An 18,166-nucleotide genomic window follows, 5' to 3' on the forward strand; every position below is an offset into this window, starting at 1 on the left:
GTACAGCACATTTATTTTTGAGTTACTCATTTTAGTATAAGAATAACCAATGATCCTTCTTAATTGGCTTAGTGAAACTTTCCGAATATATTATTTTCAAATTGTTGCAAGGCTTCGTGGTCAGATGAACAACGACAATCTGCTACACACATTCCCTCTATTGCAGAGAGTGAGAGTAAAACGGCCCCGAGCTTTTTCTGACAGGTTTGTTATTACAAACACGTTGATTGCTTTATAAGGAATGAAAGATCGACTAGTTGATGATGTGTGAACAAGGAACGGAAGATTGGCTCTCGTAGGTCGTCTGTAATTACGGATGAGGTACAAATTGCTCCATCTCTACTGCACCGGAAATTATTCGCTTATGGTCAATATATGCTAGCTAATCTAGGTCAGTGCCGCTCTCCAAGCTAGAACCTGTAACCAAATACCTTCCCAAAAACTTTCCATTCACTTTGCGTCACCTACAACCTTCTCCATTTGGCGCGCTGGGGTCACCAGTGTTAATTCGAATATCGTGACATAGTTTCACACAATGCACTAGTGTTAATCTCAGAGACTCCTTTCAATAATGTGTTCTGACTGATGGTAGACGCTGTATAATCAAACCGACTCCGATGATAGCTAGCGAATTAAAGACCTATTAACTTAATGGAGCCCATCCCGATGGCGGCTGATAACGTGTACCCATCGATTGTGACCCCCACCCGGTTCCGAACCCTGTATTTACCGGCTGTCTGAATATCAGCCATATCGCTGATACGCACGAGAGAACACCAGAAAATAGTTCCATCGTCCCCGCCAGCTACAACAAATCGTCGTCGCAAGCCCGAGGATAAGATTATGGTGTTTTGGTGCGTCTATCAGCGACAACGTCGTTAATTATATCCATACATGGGTTGTCCGGCCTTTTGACGCGCTTGTATCACTGCCACACGGACAGAGGGTGCATTCATTGCACACGCTGCATGCGCGCGGATGTTTAATTAAAACGTTGCTCACATTTCTTGACAATTCGGGTCCGATTGGTGCCAGACTGTTCGTTGTGGTGTGCTGTACTGCTACTGAGTAATCAGTAGCAGTAGCAAATGAATCAATACATGCATGTTCAACGGATAATTGAGTTTGATCATTATTTTTTTTCGCGTTCCTACGTCCGCCCGCCGAGAGTTTTGCAATCAACCGGTTGCCTACTTTGCTGGTACCAGAAGAGGAACCTTGATGAGTGGAATATCACCATCGAAGGTGTATTTATTTATGGAGTATGAATTAAGTGAAAGTTTGTTTTTATGCAGTTTTGTTTTGCATTAACCGTGGTCACTTCCCATGGTACTCTCGATATGGTCTTGCGTCAATATGGACTTTTTGGTAATTCAATGATTGCCCATTTTCGACTTCCTGCAGTGATTGAGTAGTTCCAGCACATAAGTCTCCATAACGAAGCGAAGGTGCTATTTGTACAATGTATTGCGATAGTTTGCTGACTCATCGGGATGTTATTTCTACATTGTAGAGTTTACTTTCCAACAGTTTCGATGACGACTGGACGTGCAACAAACTGCATGAACGTAAAGTGGCTCATAGTAGTAGCCTCCTCCCACTACGTGCTAGCTGCATTCTGCTGGGACATTCTTTCACGCAAATGCATATAAGCACAACAGTGTACGTTAATGAAAGCTGATGTTGTTGTAATATTATTCCTTTGTTTAAAAAATTAATTGTAACTTATTTTTTGTATCCTCGTTCTGTGTTAAAACAAAAATAATGCTACTAATGTAAAAACAATCGTTTTTTTTTTATTTCTGGAATTTTGTATCTACAATACTTGACTATATTTTTATAGAATAGAATAGAATTTTCATAATTTTTCCATTGTTTTATTGCACTATTATTCAAAAGAACGCCTATTTTTCTAGTTATGGAAATATTCTATGTAGTTTTTAGAAGCTTCATCATGTACAAACATAGATAGCAGCATTGTAAAACACGAAAAAATAAAATAAAAGAATAAAAACCAAACACAATATGATCGTCAAATTTATTACACTACAATAAAACAAGTAAAAGTCGTAATTGTTATAAGTACATTCTTTTTTGATTTGTGACATTAATACAATTTTTGAAATGGATAGACAACGCCGCCAACCAAATTTATAATAAAACTATTGGTTTGTTGGTTATAACTAAAACATTGTTTGTCAAGTATTAAACGTGTATTCTAGTTAAAATGACGGTACAGTATGGTTTTCAGCTTAATTTCAATAATATGGCCAGGGACTGTATATCAAGTATCAAGGAAGGTTTCTCACAAACTGGCCTTGTTTCGTGAGCTGTGGGGCATCGAATGTGTCGTTGTGTGGTAGTATGTATACGGTTCCAAAAAATAGGAGTCGTATGATTTTGAGCACGTATATTAATGATAAAAAGTTTTTTCGCATAAATTGACTAAAATTGCTTACATTGTGACGTGTGATAAGTTGTCTCCTTTTTATTTTTACCGCAAACTGCCAAAAATTCTTAATAATCATCATTCATTTCCGAGATTTTGATCTTTTTACTCTTGCCGTAAAACGTTTGTGCATTTAATTTGGGGTTGATCGGCCACTGCTGTGGATCGAGTCTATGTTCTCGCTGGAGAAGGGAAATCATTGCTAGCGCATATATGTAGTCGCTTCTTTTTGTTCTTTTTTTGAAGCTTCCCTTAAATTTAAAATCCCTTCCCATTTACATATCGTGCTAACTAAGTGCATAAATGGCCGAACTTGAAAATTATTCCAATATTATCATGGAAATCCTACATCCGATATCCTTAATTCTCGTAATACTCCTCGAATAATAAAATCCTTCAAACTCATCTGGACCTCCAGACCGGAAAGAAAACGGGAAATTTACTGTAAATTTCTCGAGAGCTGACTACTAACTACCCGACAGTAACCCAGACAACACACGATCGAGCGAATAAGATACGTGTTATAGCGAATGATCTCGAACAGGAAAATATGATTGGTTGCTGCGAGCGTTTTACGCTAAACTATTGCGTCTATGTGCCCGCCAGAATAGTGGAGATCGACGGTGTGGTTAGCGGACCAGGTCCGAAGTGCAAAGAGCCTTTGACGTACGAGGTTGGCTGCTTCAAGTACCCCTCACTTTAACAGATGAAGGTTTTGGCTACAGTTTGCATTTAGAAAAACCTGTTTTAATCCACCTAGCGGTGCAATTGTGCCTTTCTCAATCATTAAAACAAGAATTTTTGCGTTCTTTATATTTATTATAAGTTTCCAAATGTATATATTACATTTTTATTATACACGACATGACAACTATATACAAGAAAAGAAGTAAGAAGTGTAAAAGAAAAAACAGCTACATTAATATAAAATTGAAAAAAGGTGCGAAATCGTCCCAAAAAGTCGATTTTTATAAAAAAAATTTTCGAGATGTCATAAAATCTCGACGTTTCATGCATTTTAAAGATGTTTGGCATCAAAAATACGAATTCGATTTCTGAAATTTCATGGGGTCCCCCCTTGGAAAAAAAATTGAGATCCGGCTTACATGGAAATTTCATATGTTACCGGACGATTTAGTCTTTATTTCCGGAACCATATAAGCGATCCGTACAAAATTTTATAGACATCTGTGGGGATATTATAGCTATCATTTGGGACTAAGTTTGTGAAAATCGGCCCAACCATTTCCGGGAAACTGATGTGAGTTCGTTAATTTTGAAAGATGGCGGTTTTTTCCCGGGCACTTCCGGAATCGTCTATGGTGGTCAATGTAGTCAACGATAGTTTGGTTGGCCGTCGGTGACCTAGAACTGCAAATGTAAGTTGTTTGGGAGACATTTTAGCTAAATTTTTACCTTTTTTGCTTTCATCGGAGTATCGGTTTGAATCGCAATTTGCTATGTGATCGCACGCCACAACCCGTAACTCCAGAACCGGAAGTCGGATCGGGATGAAATTTAATAGCCATTTACGGGGGCGCAATACCTTTCAATTGGGACTAAGTTTGGTTGAATCGGTCTAGTCATCTCCGAGAAACCGATGTGATTGTTATTCTGGATTTGGATACTTCCGCCGGGGCTTCCGGAACCGATGATGCTTGCCAATGTGGCCAAAGATACTTTGAATGGATGTTAGTGACCTAATACTACAAATCGAAGCAGTTGTGGTGATATTTTGGAAAAATTTTCACCTTTATACATTCATTGCAGAATTTATTAAAATCGACATTCTCTGCGTCATCGTGCTCACCGTGCGTTGTATCTTTCATTTGAGACTAAGTTTGTCAAAATCGGTTCAGCCATCTCTGAGAAAAATGAGTGCCATTTTTGGTCACATACACACACAGATGCACATACACACACAATTATCCGACAAAACTAATTGAACTAAGTTGCTAAGACGCTGGATGGGTAAAAATCAAGCATCAGAAGAGCTGGACTTCCGACTAATTCGTGACGTTTGATAAACTCTGCATTGCGTTGCATTGAAACGATCATCCAGATTGCTCACTGACTGTTTTTCACTGCTGATTAGGAAATATATTCCAATCTGATCCTTATTAATACATCATGATTGAAACCATACTCAACGGAAGGACGACGATTAATAGAAATTCTTCCATTACTATCACGGAGATGGAGATTTGAGTGTTAGCTCTAGGATCCAAGCAAGTGATGCTACCTGAAAAGCATCTTTTTTTATAAATTCAAATCGTTTATTTGACAAGGCACGTAAGCGTGGTTTGTTATCTAGTTGTTTAGTTAGTCTTTGATGGTTTGTTCTAACTCTGGTCAGCCGGCTACCGAGAGTACCTTATGATTTCTAAATAAAGGCAACCAGACGCCCGAGCAAACGAAAGCCCATAATACCCCCAAAGTCATGGTTAAATTTCACCCCACTGCATGGTGTTTTGATAGTGTTTTAAATGGGATCAAATCATGAAAACACCATCACCATGGTCCAGTAGATCCCATATAACAACCACATTTAGGTGTATTTATGGGTTATTGAGACAATTTTGTGGTGCTTTGATGGTGAGGAAACTTTGCACGGACCATATTTACGGTCTTTTGAAGGGGTTGTATGGTATGGTATCTGTGCCAATGAGAATTTGCTCGGGCGACCAGTGGAGTAAAAGCGTCAATTTTATCTATGTTACTCACCATTTATTTCAACAGCATTTAGAATTACTTCAGCATTGCCCAGTGCTCATCAACGTCGATCAGTTAAAGTCGTATTGGAAGTGATATCCGACCAACTATCCAATTTTCATGGCTGAGTTTTGACATTTAGTTACAATTGCCGCGGCGGTAAATTACGAATATGGTGACTAAGTTCCTAAACTCATAAACATAAATCACATTACTTTGTCAGACAAAAAAATCATGACAAATTAATGAATAAAATATCACTACAATGTGAACATGAATCACATTACTTTGTCAGAAAAACCCGATAGTAAACTCATGAATAAAATATCACGATAAAGTACATAAAAGTTACGAGAATTGTAATTAACCTCATGACATCACGAACATTGTTTCATTATCGACTCTTTTAGTCGGTTTAGTTAAAAAAATCAGTGTATCCCTAAGTATACAGTTTATCTATAATCTTAAAAATTTAAACATGGTGATGATGATATAGGAACACACCATTAGTGCATAGAATACGCCGGGGGCTGTAGATGCTTTCACCAGTGAAAATAAAATAATATTATCAAAAGATATTATCGCTGTATAAAGGGTGAAAAACAGCGAATCCATAAACAGAGTCATTTATACGCAATCCGAAGGAGCAGAGAATCCCTTTACAATGAAAAAATACAGCCACTTCAGTTACGCAATTTCCAGTAATTGTTAAGGCACTTCCATAACGTGATAGAACGCTAAGAGCGGTTATCGAAAATGCGCACTCCTTACGTAAAAATGTCTGGGGAATCGATTGCGTGTATTTCAATTGACCGCAAAGTACGCTATCATACTTGTTTTGCCCTAATTCCCCTTTTTGTTCATGTTTATTTTTTTGCCGGCTATATAGCTTGGAAGAAAACTACCATAGTTAGTGTTTCTCATGCAAAAAAGTGCAAAGATTCTAAGAAGGTAATAGGATTATCTTTCTTCTTAGTTCAACTTTACTCAATATATCAGAAACAGGCGTAATACTGCTGATTAAAAGTAGTGTTTCTTATGCAAGGAAACAGGTGAAGATAGATAGAATGAATGCACAAAACATGTGAACCAGTTTTACCTCATTTTTCCCAAACTCAAGAGGGACATTAAACATGGCAATATACTTCGGAAATAGTCTACATGCCGTTGCACAGTGGATCCACTCCATACAAAAGCTGGACATAACCTCAAAAGTAGTTTAAAATGTCTGAAAATATCATCTAAGGGTAATTTTGGTGCGCTGAACTCGGTTTTGATTAAATTAGGACGCTAAAATGAAAATTAGACATCCTAGGGTGGTTCTAATAGTTTTTTTTTATTTCGCGAAAGTGAATTTTCTTAACTTTTCAAAACAGATACTACGTAAGTGAACAGAAACATTTTGATTTCCTTGGGTAGTCCTTAGTAACGAGTTAGATAGGGTGGTTCCAATTTATCGAAATCTGGTGAATAAAAAATGATGTAATTTTATAAATTTGTTTGTAGATGTCCAATCTGAATACCATCGTAGAAAAAATAATCCCTTCATAGCTCTTTTTTACTTATTTATAAACGTATGCGTTTAGAATAGTTATAAAAGATAGCACATCTTAAGGTGTTTGATAGAATGCCTTAAATTTTTGTTTTATTGGTTTATTTATTTATAGTTATCGCCAAAGCTATTAAAAGATGACATTTTTATTTGATTTTAATGAAGATCTCAAATCATGCCCTACAATGCTATATTCACAGTTTCTCATACGATGCATACTGCAGCTAAGCCGCTCAATACTTTTCCATTGATTTTCAATTCCAATGATGATATGAATATCTCTCCTTGTGGGTACTGACTTGGTTTTTTGTACGAAAACATCCTGAGCATACTTTGCACTGTATGTGTATGCTTTGAAATAGAGGCGTGAGCGTTTTTGCTTGAAACTCTCATCAATTTAGAAGTGAATTATTGAGGGAGATTTTGAATTTGATTGTTAATTTTGAAAGATTCAATAGGGAGTTTTCACTTGAAAATAAATGTTGCATTACTGACCAATAATTAAAAATCGGGTAAAAAAGAACACTTCCCACACTCACGTGTTTACCTTGCATCGGTCACCAGTAAAGCTAACAACCAATTCCCCCTAAAGAAATAGTATTCATGGAAAGATATGATAATAGTTGCAGTTAGTTTGCCTCGTTGGCTTGCATTTATTTGAATTTTTCTATACTGCAGATAACTGTGAAAATGTAGAAACAAGAGTCATGTGTTGCAAGACGGTTAAGGCATACTTATATTTGTATCAAGGAAATCGCCCCAAACCCTGAATTTACAAGCAGTGTTTAGAAAAGAAATTCACCGGTGAAAAATAATGCATAGCTTCATGAAATCAAAAAATACCATGCGTCTCCATTAAAAAACTAATTTTACAAATGTCCAAATATCAACCTTCGGCGCAAAACGGCGCAAGATGGCACTATGATTTTTGAAAACTAGATAAAATTCTACGTCAGTTGTACTAGATGAGATCCTTCAACACGGTTTTACCGATAAAGAGATGACACTCTGAATGTAAATAAGTCCGCGTTAAACAACATAGTTATAATGATTTTATTGGTAACTTTTTAAATACTCATTATTTCTCAAATCGAAATACACCATTGAATTCCTGAGATGATTTCCTATTATAAACGCCTATATGTGTTGTTAAATTAACGTTGTAGTACCTATTGGAGCGAGATGAATTAGAATGAACAAAAACTTTTTGTCACTCAAATTCTTGCAGATTTTCAAGACCTTGTACGGTTCAAAAAAATGTAGCACTTATATTTTTCAATCGATGGACTCAAAAATTTGGCGAATACAGCTTTAGGTAATGTACATTTAGAAAAAATATAAAAGGTGTGAAAATCGACAATAAATTTTGGAGGCTTTGGCCGGCCCGGCCCCACTGTGCGTTGATTAATAGTTGTATTGTTTATGCAAAAATGTCCTGGAAATCGATTGTAGATAGAATGGCCGCATGGATTGTGTAAATCCGTTTTACTCTGTATTCTTTCCATAATTCAAGATATAAAACTATAAAATTAAACCAGGTTTTACATTTAGGGAAAAAGTCGAATACGGCTCATCCAAAGTAGTTATTATTATGTAAAAAAATCCCCGGAAATAATTCAAAAAAGTAGAAGGACCACACAAAACTTGTTTTACCCCAATTCTTCTCATAACTTGAAGTGAAATCTGGCTCTTCATTTCAGAAAAATACTGAATACGACTGAGCAAATGTATTAATCTTTCTATAAAATAGTCCGGGGACCGCATGAAACGCGTGTACCCCAGTTCCCAGAACTCAAGTTTAAAGTTAATCCTTACGCCACATTTAAGAAAAAGGCTGAGTACGACATATCATAAGTGAAATTTCTTATTTATGAAATATTACTTATGATAAATTGATTACAGATAGTTAAAATGACCGTACGAAACGTCTGAACCTGTGTTACCCTACTTCTCCTTATATTTCGTGTTTTTAGTTAAACCTGACTTCATTTCGTAAACAGGCTGAACGCGATTTTTTTTTTGTACAGAAGTAATACTACTTTTCATAAACCGCATTCAGCCTCTTTCCGCCAGGTTTAACTTCGCAACTTGAGTTATGAAAGGAACTTAGGGTAAAACGGGTCACATGTTTCGTGTGAACATTCTAGCTACCCTCAATTGATACCCTGGACGATTTAATATAAAAAATTACTTTTTATCTGCCGCTTTCAGGCTTTTTCTGGAATGTGGGGTAAGTATAATTTCACACTTGTATAAGGTAAAACGGGTAAACACGACTCGTACGGTCATTCCAAGTATGTTCAATTGATTCCCTGAACTATTTTACTTAAAAAAAGCTACTTTAGTGAGCCGCTTTCAGCCTGTTTCTGTAATGATGAGTAAGGTATAACTTCACACATACATTATGTGAAGAATCAGGGTAAAACGGGTATACACATTTCTTGTTGTCATGTTAACTATCTTCGCCGGATTTTGTTTTACATAAGAATTGCGACTTTTGAAAAGCCGCATTCAGCCTCCTTACGAGAAGCACAACCAGGGGTGACATTACGCATCTCGATTCGATCAAAATTCTATCGACTTGACCTTGTTTCGCATTATGTATTTCGAACCGAGCTCGAAAGTAAAATTTTTAAAGCTCATGCGAAAATGCAACTTTTTAAACTTAATATTTTTTTTCCATACATCAAATACTTTCTGAGCTACCAGCGATTGAAAAATGTTCAATTTTTCTAACTTCAAAAGTTGAAAGCTCATACCTTGAAGTAAATATTATATTCAGCCATAATAAAAATACCTGTTAAATATGTTTAGCTAAAGAATGAAGAAAATAATTTTGAATGAATTTTATTTGTAAATCTGACGTTGATTGGCCCGTACGGCGTATAAAAGTTATCGTCGATGTCTAAACTATTTTTCATGAATGAAACGAAAAGATTCGTTTTTTATCAATTGTTTTATACAGTATAAATATTTTTTGAAAGGGTAAATCTATTTTTCGTACATAAAAAGAAAAAAATCGTATTTCTATGTTACAACGGATCTTTTTGGATCGATGTTGACAACATCGATTTTATTTCAAAGTGCGATTGTGTACTAGAATTTTTTTTTTATATTTGCGAAACTTATCCATATATATTTCGATAACAATCAACTAAAAACTAAATAAATTAAAACAATTCTTATATTTTACCAAAGTTGGTTTTATGAAACTTATTTGTAGCAGAATTAAAAATATTTTTTCTCAGTGTATACTCTTATTTGACAGTTTGCGCTCGAACAGGCAGTCGAAATCTAGTACCGCAATCTAACAAGCTCGAACGCTTGGTCGAATGCGATACGTAATGCCGCAATTTAGTCGAAACGACTTCAAAACGTTTCGAATCGAGTCTCTCGAATCGAGATGCGGAATGCCACCCCAGGATTAACTTCCCACTTGAGTTATAGGAAGAATTGGGGTGAAACGGGTACACACGTCTCCTACGGTTATTCTAACAATCTTCAATAGATTCCCCTGAATTTCTAACAGAAGAATTACCACTTTTTATCAACCGCTTTCAGTCTCTTTCTTAAATGTTGAGTGAGGTATAAATCCACACTTGTATTATGTGAACAAGATTTTTCTACATAAGAATTACTACTTACTTTTCATCAGCCGCATTCGGCCTCTTTACAAGAAGCACAGCCAGGCTTAACTTCTTATACTTGGATTATGGGAGGAATTGGGGTAAAACGAGTCCACACGTTTCGGGCGGTCAAACTAACTATATTCAAACGATAACCTGAACTACATAAGAATTACCACTTTGGTTCAGCCGCATACAGCCTTTTACCGAAATATAAAGCAGGATTAACTTCAAACTTTAGTTGTGCGAAAAATTGGAGTAAAATGGATGTTTACGTTTCATAAGAGTAATCTAATTTTCGTCAATCGATTCTCTGGACTTTTTTACATAAGAAATACTAATTTTTGTAAACCGTGTTAACCGAGTACACAACACAATAAATTCAGGCGACATTATTTCAGAGCTCCAGGTGGATGCCTAAGCATAGCTAATAGTTGTATCGATTTTGTTAGCTATTTTCGGCAAATTTATGACTAAGAGAAGCTACAGCAATAAAATTTAAAGACGAATTCGGTATTCTAGAGCAAATCAGTTATAAACATAGAACGGAAAACTAGGACTAGGCAGGCTCAATGTGAAGAATCTTTTGTCTTCTGCTGGTAGTAGTTGAGCTTTCTACCCAAGTTTACCGCATGGTCGTTGATAACTCATAATGTTGATAAATGCAGGGACTCTTGCGTTTCAACTTCGCCTCATCAGTAACTGACAGGTCAACTTGATCACCAGCTGGACTCTTTATCCAAAAAATGTCACCCTACTGATGTGTATTGGTTAAACTACTGATCGGGATCTATAAACAAAGTTTAGGTATGTGAGTGTTGCTTGTGAAATATGTGATATAACATCGTTATTTGATCTTGTTTCTGTAAACCGGTGCTAAGTTCTCTTTAGTGTAAGACAGACGATACATAAGAACAACTTTGTAGACCATATGGTAGTCATCGAACTAAGAAACTCCTATAGTTTAGGGACATGACTCACTTCGACACTTGTTTATTCATAAACCGGAGTAGTACCGGAGCCTCCAAACCGAGCATAACTAATCAATTAACAAATCGTCCGAAAATATCCTCCTTCCTGACCATATGCTTAAACATTGCGCAATAGAGATTTATTGAACCCTTGCGATGTTCGACTCACCCAGTTTTCAGTCGACTCACTGTGTTTACTGTAGGTATGGCGAAGTCGCCCGCCGGTGATCAGTCGGAAAACAACTTCCCAATTTGGTCATTTTGTCATTTGAATAAAATCTGGCTTCTCCACCAGTGTGTCCGTTCGCGCCGCCCGCTACCGCCAAATGACGACAGACGGACGGTGAATTATAGCTGGATTGAATTCCATTCCATGCGCGCGCACAATCACAGTGACTGAGCAGCATCACATACTATATACCACACTGACCTCATTTAAAACGACATTTCCTTAGATGGGAAAAACGAATTGGGTGCATGGTAAGATGCAAGAAGTTAAAAACACTTTAATGCGTGTCTTTTTACGACGTGACAACTGTTCCACTTTTTGCAAACTGTTGCTCTTCGCGGTAACATCTGCTCCCAGCATGGTTTTCCATGTCGGACACGTGTCACGGTTCGGGCTGTCTCATATTCTAAATGTTACTGTCAGTACATCGGTCATTAACATGTTCTTAAAAAGGTAGCCGTTAGGTGAAAATCCACCCTGTTAGATTTATTATAACGAAATCAAGCAGCTTCAACTAGTTGTCACTCTTTGTCATCACAGAGCACGAAGGCACAACACCAGATGATGCTCTGGAATTCGCAAAACAAACATACGGCACTGCTGCAGCAAAGAGTAGACATTCCATTGCTAATCCTTCACAGAAAAACAGATAAAACGATTTGTTTATTTACTTGTGTTTTTATTTTTTTCTAATTCTAGATCGAGAAGACCAGTCCATTTTGTGTACCGGTGAGTCGGGAGCCGGTAAGACCGAAAACACAAAGAAAGTGATACAGTATTTAGCGTACGTAGCCGCATCCAAACCGAAGGGATCCGTTGCGGTAAGCAAAACAATTTTTACAATTATCGATATTGTTTAGATACTGTTAGTACCGTAGACTTTGGGCAGATCCTCTCTCTGGTTTGCTGTTACACCACAAACATTTAACAGAACAATGGCACATGGAATCATATTCTAATGGAAGGTTTGTTTTACGCGTGTGTGACATAGATTGTGTATTTTCTTTAGTATGTTAGTACAGAACAAACAGAAGGTGTAGGAGAAAAGATCTAATGTACAAATTTCTTCTTATGAGTAGGGAATTGAACGTTTCCCAAGGCGTTCGGATATTGATGAAACGTGTTTTGTTTGCGGTGATTTATTGGACAAACAGTTAAACAAAGCTCACCCTGCCGTGACTTGCCATGTTTGGGAATAGTTTTGCAAAACGTGTCTACATGTTTGCCGCTATGCCATTCGAGTTCAGTGTTAGCTATAGGCACTTAGATTGTTATTGGTACAAGGATGCTAAAGCGAATCATTTCAGTCTTACTCAACATGTCAACAGTTCAATGGTCCATGGGCTGTATTGCGATACACCTTAGAAAGGTATCGTGTTATTCCACATATGTACATCTCTTTTGAACGGTATGATAAAAATATCAGAAGGAATTAAGATGTGAGTTTGAATCGACGCTATATATTAGTTATTGACCCTCAAAAAGGCAAGCTTAAATTGTGACTTAAAGAAGCATCACTCCTTAGACCCAATGCAATCAAAATCCTCTTTTTTATTGTTTTATCAGTGAGAGAATCGAAAGCCCGAAAACGCTCGGTCATTTGTATTTCAAATTACAAGTTAATTGAAACTAGAGAACTATAAATAGCCGGGCCTCTGAGGCTCCTTGCCTTTTTGAGGGTTCAGTTTTGATCTAAAGTCTTTTAAATGTTTTCGATTTCAAGATCCAATATATCTGAAAACAATTCATAAATATAATTTTCCGTTACACTATAGTTTAGAGAAACGGTTCTTAACCTGAATTCCACAAACCAGACAATGTGAAAACGGAATATTTCGGCATCAGTTTTTTAACTAAAATCATTTCTGCTGGTTTTAAATATATGTCCACAATTTTCAAACAAAATTTGAGTTCTGTCGGTCTATTCAAAAAACTTTCATGAAGCTGTGAGTATTTTTAGACATTCCGACAACAAAATAAACAATATCGATGTGCTCCATCCTCCAGTGATTAATTAATAATGAAAAGAATCGGCAAATATATGAATTATAATATACTAGTGTATTATTTGGATATTTGTCATCTGTTGGTATAAAAGATGGGGAGGTTTTATGCCTTCTGGAGAGCGAGTTTGAAAAAAGTTCAGCTCCAGAAGGCTTTTCCCTGCTCCTAAAATAAACAAAGTAAAGTATTCGAGCAAATGGTAATTGCGTCCACAAGTCATGGGCCAAATATGAGCCTCTTCCCGTGGCTCTAGTTCACTTACGAGAGTTTTCTAAGACTTTTTTTTGGTATCCAACGGGGGAAAAAGACCGAAATGGTGAGTTCGACGAAAAAACTTATGTGAAAAAAATTCCTCCCAGAGGCAGGATTCGAAGCTGCAACCCTTGGGACTCCGGCCACAAACCCTTATGCTCTCCCTGGGCTATGATGTCTCAGAAAGAACACATGATTATCCCATCGGCGACAGTGATCATACCACTGCCTCTAGAGCAAGATCATACACAACCGCCCCGATGCCACCCAACACAATTTGATCTGTTTAATTTCCCCGCTAGATACCAAGGTCCGTGTTTTTATTATTGTCTGGTGTCTGATTTTAGTTTGGTGGATGACAGAACTAATTGAGGCTGTAGATTTCTAGTCCCTACTTAGCGGAGTCTTCTAATTTTTGTTGTAATATATATAAACAATCGGAAATTTAAATTCAAAATTCAATATAAAAGCCCACAGTGGTCCTGCATACCTAAAAACATAAGGCTGTGTAGCTTATTTTATTACGTACAGATTTGTTTAAGGTTGCAAGTTGATTGGAGGTGCCCGGAAAATGTTTTTTTTTAACTTCAAAGGGCAAAATATTTTTTGAAAATGTACTATTCTTAGCATGGAGGAGAATGAGACCATACACATAATTTTATATAAATAAATGTTTTTACTACATAATCGGACCAATTTGCAGTTTTCGGCAAAGTTGATCTTTAAACTATATATCTGAGGATTTTTGAGAGGCTCGCGCCTTACGTTTAACTCCACTTATTAGGTTCTGTACACCTGGCTGCAGCTTTTTCTGTATGGAAACCCATTTTTTCTTCATGGCTTCCTCAGATTTGACCTCCTTGGGATGCTTCCGTAGTGCCTGCTTCATAATTGCCCAGTATTTTTCGATAGGCCTTACTTCCGGTGCATTGGGAGGGTTCATGTCCTTGGATACGGAAGTGACTTTGTTGGCTTCATACCCTACTCTAGGACAACATTTGAATAGTGATCTGACCAGAAGATCGTAGGGCCCTCGTGTTGCTTCTACAGATGAAACACGCGCTTCTGTAGACACTCCTTGAGGTAGATCTCTTCGCACTCCGTTTGCCACATGAGCAGATTGCTTGCCAAATCATGTATTTATTGACAAACTTTAAGAGTTTGTGCTTCCTTACTTCATCCGGAACATCAAACTTGTACTGAGCGTTGAAGAACAGTAGCCCCGGAAGCTGCTAGAAGTCCGCCTTGACGTAAGTCTTATCATCCATGATGAGACAATGAGGCTTCGTCAGCATCTGGGTGTACAATTTCCGTGCCCGAGACTTTCCCACCTTATTTTGCCATTCGTCACAATTTGGAGCCTTCTGCACATTGTACGTATGCAGTCCCTCCCGATCCTTGGCACTTTGAACGAAAGACTTGGACAGATTCAACTTTTTGAACACATCTCTGCCCGAGCATTGGAATTCCGCTTAACCCTCCGGAAGTCGCGCTTATGGCCCACTGAACGAGCAGCCGCTGGTGCCCTAAGGCGATTTCGCTAGATTTTCAAAGCAGCGTGTACTCAGTGCACTAGCGCGACTACCGGAAGGTTAAACGCTTTCACTACACGCTTGTGATCTTGATTACTAATAGAACATCCATTCTGATCGCATTTATCCTTCCGTTCGATGCTCAGAGTTTGGTACTAACGTTTAATCACATGACTAACCGTTGACTGCACGATTCTTAGTTGTTTTCCGAAGTCCTGATGAGAGAGTTGAAGATTTTCCAAGTACTTGCGCAAAATCAATTCGCGACGTTGCTTTTCGGGTGACGCCATTTTATCCAATTTTCGAAAAACTAACAGCGATAAAAAATACAGTGTAAACACTCTGAACTACTTTTAGGCAAACTTCCAAGAGAAAATACCCAATGGGTTATTTTCTACAGCGTTTTTTCCCGTGATGCAATTTGATGTGTAACACCCTTTACTAAGAAAATCGGTAGCATCCAGCCATACATCGAGTAATGATAGGCAAACACATTTCTGTTCTACTGTTCCCTGATTTGCCTTTGAATTTCTGAATTGAATTTTCTCGAATTCTTCAAGTTTTCACTTTGCATTGTGCTCTTGGCCCGCGCATAAATAAATTCTTCTGTAAAAGACATGATGCATTATCTCCATCAACGTGGCCTAGAGATGTATCTGCTTTCGTGAGTTTTTTTTTGAGAAAAGCGCTCCTTGGTAGCCTACGAAATAAGTTTTTGTTTTGTATGTGAACTGTTCATTTTGTGCCATTGTGGCGTTATTTGCCAAAGACGAAACATTAAATAAATTAAAAGGCTCCAATGTTTCTTTACCGAGGACTCTGAAAAAACTGCATTATCGAAGACTCTGACCTTCTTTTCAAAATCATATACATTGAATCGATTGGACCATATCTGATCTCCTATCGGATTAAAGATAAATATTCTAAATATTTCCAAAAATCTGACGCCGAAATATTCAGCCGTGACGGATATCTCGAAAGTGAAATCTTTTATGAAGGATTATCGCATCTACATGCCCGTTTATACAGTTGAGATTGACGGTGGGGTTGCCGATTCGTAATTGTTTCAAGGACTCTCTCCAGTGAGGGCCATCGCACAGGACGGGAAATTGTTTTTTTGTCTCTTCAAACTTATATTGGGTAACGTTTAACGAGACAGCCGGAAAATCGGAGTCTCCTTCGAGGAGGTTCGTCTGCCGTCGGCTGTTTGTACCGCGCGTCAGGTTTTGCACTAAACACAAGCAAATGGGACATTGTAGCAATAAGCACTCGTTTACATAGAAACAACAAAAAGAGCCACTCACCACGACACATTTTTACGGACTCTTGCCTCAAAGAGAGTACGACATTGACCGTTCGCATGTGGGGAAATCTGTGACTGATCATAAAAACTATTGGCAGTTGAGATTTCTTACAAAAATTTAAAAAAAATTCTCTTGAGGAGCTGCCAAATATCGAGAAAGCGACTGGCACAAAGTTGAAGCAAACAGCTCCTGGTCTTGGAAATTTGAGATCCACAATGAATTTGCAGCGCCTCGGCATTTCAATCAAAAGCTTAACTTTGTCCAGGGGTGCTCTTTGCTACTTTTTTATTGTTATGAAATTGGTAAAACGACTGATGAAGTTCGCAATATTTTTAATTTGAAGTCTTCGCAGTTGAATTTTTTTGTCGTGCAGGTTTATTGTTTAATATTGTATCCAATGTAGATTTGATAACAACGCCATTTTTTTCGAATGAATGGGACTGAAAGAGCTCTTCTGACACCTTTGGTGGAGTCTAAATTTTGCGCCTTTTTGGTGTCTAGATTTTCAGTTCGAATTTTGAAATTTTGTGTACCTGAAAATGGCACGCTTATCCCAGCTCATTTTTGACCTGTCCTCATTTATTTTATAAAGTCAATCAAGATTTCATCGTTCCTCCAAGGTTGGCGCTCTTTGCGGGGGCTAACCCGGCCAACCGCACGCTACGGGCGCAATACATGTATAAAACTACCATACAAACTCGGTTTTATTCGAAAAATACTTTGGATTAGATACTAGAATCACAGTGTGGCAAAAATTTTGTTTTCATCCTTTGGAAAATTGAATTAGTTACACAGATTTCTGTATTAAAAACTTACGGATTTACTAACTTAGTTATGGAGTTTCCATTTCGACTTCGTCTCATCAGAGTTCGGCACTAACTTAGTGACAGGACTAAGCTACCGCCGGATTGACGCTAACTCCAAAGACGAAGACACTGAAGACACGATTTCTGTTCCTGAGCAAACACCTAGTCAAGCGTGAACGCCTAACGCAACTGGCTGGTACCGAGTGATGTCTCGGTTAGCCAATTTTGGTGTTGGTTTGGATATATCGGCAAGTTGGTGTCAGTTACTGACGAGTGGAACATAAAACATGCAAAAATCAAATTCAAATCTAAGTTAGGTTTTATGCCCAACAATTGTTTATCCAATTTTGTTCCGTTGGGAAAAATGTGGCATACTCGTAGGCGTTTAGCTCTCATGCCAAAAGACAGTTCGTTTCCCTATACTCGATAGCGACCCAGAGCTTCTGTACTTGGCTAACCGAGACATCACTCGGTATCAGCCAGTTGCTTTGGGTGTTCACACATGTTGTGTGAACTGTTTGGATTTAGTGTTTAACTGGAGCAAATAAACCTTAATCTTGCCAAAAAATATACAAAAGAAATATCCTTGTAAAAGTTTGGACTTCACACGGGTATTGTAGTAAAATGAGGAAAAATGTCAAAAATATCTAATTATTCAAATAGCTCTCATTCAAAATGGTGCTATTATGCGCAAGTTTTTTCGCCGATCCAGTAGTATTTGGATTAAAC

General features: G+C 37.6%; 1 protein-coding gene across 7 annotated transcripts in view; it reads left to right on the forward strand.

Annotated features, from left to right (window-relative positions):
- LOC131692561 (myosin heavy chain, non-muscle) overlaps window positions 1-18,166 on the forward strand; it is a 252,821-nt gene that overhangs the window by 168,820 nt on the left and 65,835 nt on the right. For all 7 annotated transcript variants that reach the window (XR_009306012.1, XM_058979675.1, XM_058979679.1 and 4 more), the window contains one exon: window positions 12,239-12,360. Coding sequence is in view for 6 of the 7 variants with exons in the window: in XM_058979675.1 (XP_058835658.1) it covers window positions 12,239-12,360 (122 nt within the window). In the remaining variant the exon portion in view is untranslated. The remainder of the gene's footprint in view (window positions 1-12,238; window positions 12,361-18,166) is intronic.

The sequence above is a fragment of the Topomyia yanbarensis genome, chromosome 3 (assembly GCF_030247195.1).
Source record: "Topomyia yanbarensis strain Yona2022 chromosome 3, ASM3024719v1, whole genome shotgun sequence".
NCBI lineage: Eukaryota > Metazoa > Arthropoda > Insecta > Diptera > Culicidae > Topomyia > Topomyia yanbarensis.